The sequence below is a fragment of the Apaloderma vittatum genome, unplaced genomic scaffold (genome assembly GCF_000703405.1).
Source record: "Apaloderma vittatum isolate BGI_N311 unplaced genomic scaffold, ASM70340v1 scaffold13329, whole genome shotgun sequence".
NCBI classification, from domain to species: domain Eukaryota; kingdom Metazoa; phylum Chordata; class Aves; order Trogoniformes; family Trogonidae; genus Apaloderma; species Apaloderma vittatum.
In genome coordinates, this window is record NW_009733684.1 from 23,691 (window position 1) to 28,068 (window position 4,378).

The window sequence follows — 4,378 nt, forward strand, 5'->3', positions numbered from 1 at the left end:
GGTGGCTCAAGCAGTAGTATTAGCCTGTTGAATAGAACTACCTTTTCTGAGAGCTATGATAAATGCAAAGACTGTCTCATTTGCACTGACATTTATTCAGTTATGCATTAAGTGAATAAGTAGCATAAAAGGAAGAACAAAGTCGTAATTCATACTATAGAAACACTCAATTCACCAGTCTAGTAACGCTTCTCAGTGTCAAGTGTGCATACTACTTTGCACAGAAACGTTGTTTAAGGGCCAGTAAATATATTAATATTAGTCCCTTAATTACTCCTGTGCACTCATGATCATCATGGCTAGGCTTCACAAACGAAGATATGGGAAGGGCTCTACCCACACTTGCTACAAGCGCGCTGATGGCTATAAAGGCTGATGTGAGATAGGCAATTCTGGTTGCAAAAGGCACAGTGGAAAGTCTCCTTAGGCAGATTTGGTGAGGCACAATTCTTTCTGTATTGTCTTTTCTCCTCGAGACTAATTCTACGTGCGTTCTCAAAGGATGCAGCAGCGTTATGGATGGTGTGTCTCCACGTCTCCCGACTGGAGGCCGGAGTGGACCACTGATGGTAGTCAATATGGCCAAACCTGAGGTATTGCTTCAGAGAGTCCTTGTGTCTCCTTTTTGGGGCTCCTCTGTTGCAGCAGCCAGGGAGGTGTTGATCCTCCATCCTGGAGACGTCCCCTGCCCAGTGCAGCTGCGTCCTCAGCAGCTTGGCCTCAATACTGGTGACCCCTGCCCATTCAAGGACAGTGACATCAGTCACGTAGTCAGTCCAGTGGATGCTTAGGATTGTACGGAGGCAGCGCTGATGGAAGCGTTCCAGGAGTTGCAGGTGGTGGCGGTAGATGACCCATGATTCAGGCTAACATAAAAGAGTAGACAGTACAATGGCTCTGTTTTCTTCAGGTGTTTATTGCACCAGACTTACAGAGTTTTCCAAAAGCTCTGTATGCCTTTGCTACCCTGTTGTCTATCTCTTTGTCAATCTTACCATCCGAGGAAATGATACTTCTAGGTAGTCGAACTGCTGGACTGACTTAAGCTCTGATTGGCCTGTGGTGACATGGGGATGACGGGAGACTTCCTGAGGTGCAGGTTGGTAAAGAACTTCTGTATGATCTTATCATCTGCAGGAACCTTTTGGGTGAGGCGGCGCAGGTTGGTGTAGAACTTGTCCTTTTCTGCAGGGTCAGCTTGGAGAGCTGGGGAATATATGCTCAAGAGAACAACATGTTGCTTGATGTGTTATGGGAGGCGTAATGTGATCAGAATGACCTGTAGGCAGATTTTCAAGTTCGGAGGTGATGGAGTTTTTAATCATGAAACCAACTCCTGAAAGGTATCTTTCAGTTTTGGGTTTGCCTGACCAATAGAGTGTGTAGCTGGCACCGTGCTCTTTGAGGCTGCCTTCCCCATGGAGATGAATTTCACTGAGAGCAGCAATGTCGATGTTGAGTCGTGATAGTTTGTGGGCAATGAGAGCAGAACGACGCTCAGGACATCCACTATCCGCAGTATCGAGCATGGTTCCAATGTTCCAACATGCGAGTGTCAATCTGAACACACGTTTGGAGGCAGATGTATGCCTTTGACTCTTTGTGGTTGTTCGACCACATCAGAAGATGCCCGTTAGCCATGATTAGCCAACTGAGTGGAGGGTGGAGATGACCTTTGGTTAGGCCACCTTTTCTAGGCCCCTCTCCGTGTGGAGCAAGCAGTGCTCTCCTTGAAAAAGGCTGCTTGGTCATTCAGGATGTTGCCCAAAAAGACTGTCATCTCCGGGGTCAGTCTCGAGCGACCCATGTCCTGAACCGCCTGCATGCACGGTTGGGTCTGCGGCTTTCACAGTACACCTTATCACCTGCCGTTTTGTCCCTTGCCTGTCGCTACAGGACTTTACAAATGTGGGTGTATCCTTCAAGCCCACGTAATTGATTTTTCAGGTGAGGCACAGTGTGCACAGAACTGGCCTCATCCTTTACTCCTAAGCTTCATCTGCCAGGGCCTAGCAAGCTTGGACGGTGACAACAAAGTCCTCAGGATGCAGTTTTGGTTAGAGTATCCTTCTCTTAGATGGATGGCCTTACAGGGCTAAACGAGCTCCATCTGCCCAGGCTTGGAGTTAGAGTTGTTTTTCTCCTAGGATGGTTGCCGGGAGGCTAGTGAGCCCATCCTACCTGTGGACACCCTTCAGTTGAAACCTGTCTGGCATGGGAGACCCTATCGGAGGCATATGCCACTGCCAGCATAGCTCACAAGCGAGCTCATCCTACTTCTCTATGGACACCCCCTTGTCGCGGGGGAGAAGTTTGCGTGCCCTTATGAGGTTGCAAGCTCTGCTGGTGGTGGCATATGCCTCCGATAGGGTCTCCCATGCCAGACAGGTCTCAACTGAAGGGTCAGACTAAGTCTGTCCACGGGTAGGATGGGCTCGCTAGCCTCCCGGCAACCATCCTTAGGAGAAGGACAACTCTAACTCCAAATACGGGCAGACAGAGCTCATTTAGTCCTGTGCACTAGAACTGAGGAAAATTACAAGAAGTAGATAGAATTCTTCTATTCCAAGGTCTAACTGTAATTCCAATTTTTGTTTCAAAAAAAGGTTTAGTTGTGTTATCTTCTCTGAAAGTTAATTTCAGAATACTGTCAAAATCAACACTTTAAATCCCATTGTACTGCTTGATAATCTTTTCAATGTGCTAGTAACGGAATTTGGAGTAAGTGGGACACTGAGGAGGATGACTAATTAAACCATTGAAAAGAATATTGTACAGAAAGCACTGGAAATTTGCATCCAATATCTACATACAAAGCATTAATATATTAGAAGAAGATTTCAGGACTAGCACATCAATACAAGCAATTGAAATCCCAACTGCAGTGAAGAAGGAGCTACAACACTTCATAAACTTAAAGAGGAAATAGACATGCTGCCAAGTAGAGAGAAGTCCAAATACTTTAAATAATATTCAGCAAACTTTAAATCATTATGTTTTTTCATAGACTAACAAGTTTGGCTGTGCCTAACCAAAGCAAGAAAAATAAATAGCTGTTCAGTTTTATTTGATCTTTCATTAGATTTCTAGGGTTGTTTCAAGGCAAACTTGTGGACAATGGATCCAAACTTGGATATCGTATACTACTCTTATGACAAGAAGTAACAACATGGACAATAGCTTCTAACGCATCCAATAACTTAGTTATCATGAGGAACAAAACTCACATGCTACCCATCAAGCAATGCTGCACTGTGAACATAGGTTGTGTTAAATCACTGCATTGCCTGTACACAAACTGATGAAACTCATTTCATCATTAAGACCTAGTTAGAGTAAATTCCACGTCACTCACCTGTGTCAGGAACATCTGTAGGTCTCATAATTCTCCGGATCTGCTCCATTGACTGGAGATCTGGAGATAGTCCTGTAAGTACAAGAAAACAAGTGACTTATGTATTTTACCTGTGAAAAGGCTTCCAGAGAGCACACAATTAGAGGTTCAAAGTCATACAGCATCCCTTGTTTCCACTGTAATATAAACAAAAGACAGTTTGCTGTAAGACAATTAAGTTACTGAACAGAGAGAGAGAGAGAGAGAGATGGTAATGCACATGAATTTATCAAGGGCTTTTAATTGTTTTCCTACCATCCTTTTAGCCAGACAGCATGGAACTCTGCAGTGAGGTATGTTCTCTTCAACAGCTTACTAGAGAGAACCAGTGAAGGCTAGCATTGCCATTATCTAACACAAACTGGGTGCCAATGCCCTTCTTTACAACTGCCTTCCTGAAACCTAAAAGAAAAATTTCCTACTTAATTTTAAAAGACCAGAGGTCAAAGCAGCCTGCAAGCATGACTGGAATAGTAAGTCACATCACTCCATTTCACTGTTTCACTACACATCAGAAAGATAGCAGTCTCTGGATGCTGTAAACAAATACTAGACTGTGCAACTGCAATAGATAGTGAACACAGAGATAGCTGCATACTACAGCTCAGCAGCTTAGTAATTTATAAAACCACACTACCTCAATTACTCAAAATCTCATTTACCACAAAGACACAGCTCTTTTTGTATAGTTTTGCCATATTAGCATGTAATTACAGGCAAACCATACAGTTTACAAAGTTGCCCTTTGAACCGTTAACGTGCATTTATGTCCAGAGCTTTTTTACGTGAGGCATACAGGCAGGAAAGTGAGCCAGCCAGATGCTCTAGCATCTTAACATGTCTTTAAATAAGGGTCCTAAAGTGCCTTAAATGACTTAGGCCAAGATCACCTAATTAAGAAAGTTGCAAATTTGGAAATAGAGCATGAAGACCTAATTTGTGATGATAATTTTATGGCTTTTTTTTATTTTTTTTTTTAAAAAC

At 43.6% G+C, this 4,378-nt stretch overlaps 1 protein-coding gene across 1 annotated transcript in view; it reads right to left on the reverse strand.

The window, feature by feature from the left end:
• The window catches only part of PPP1CB (protein phosphatase 1, catalytic subunit, beta isozyme), a 24,783-nt gene that overhangs the window by 6,458 nt on the left and 13,947 nt on the right, over window positions 1-4,378 (reverse strand). The window contains exon 5 of the mRNA XM_009876015.1: window positions 3,356-3,427. Within this exon, the coding sequence (XP_009874317.1) occupies window positions 3,356-3,427 (72 nt within the window). The remainder of the gene's footprint in view (window positions 1-3,355; window positions 3,428-4,378) is intronic.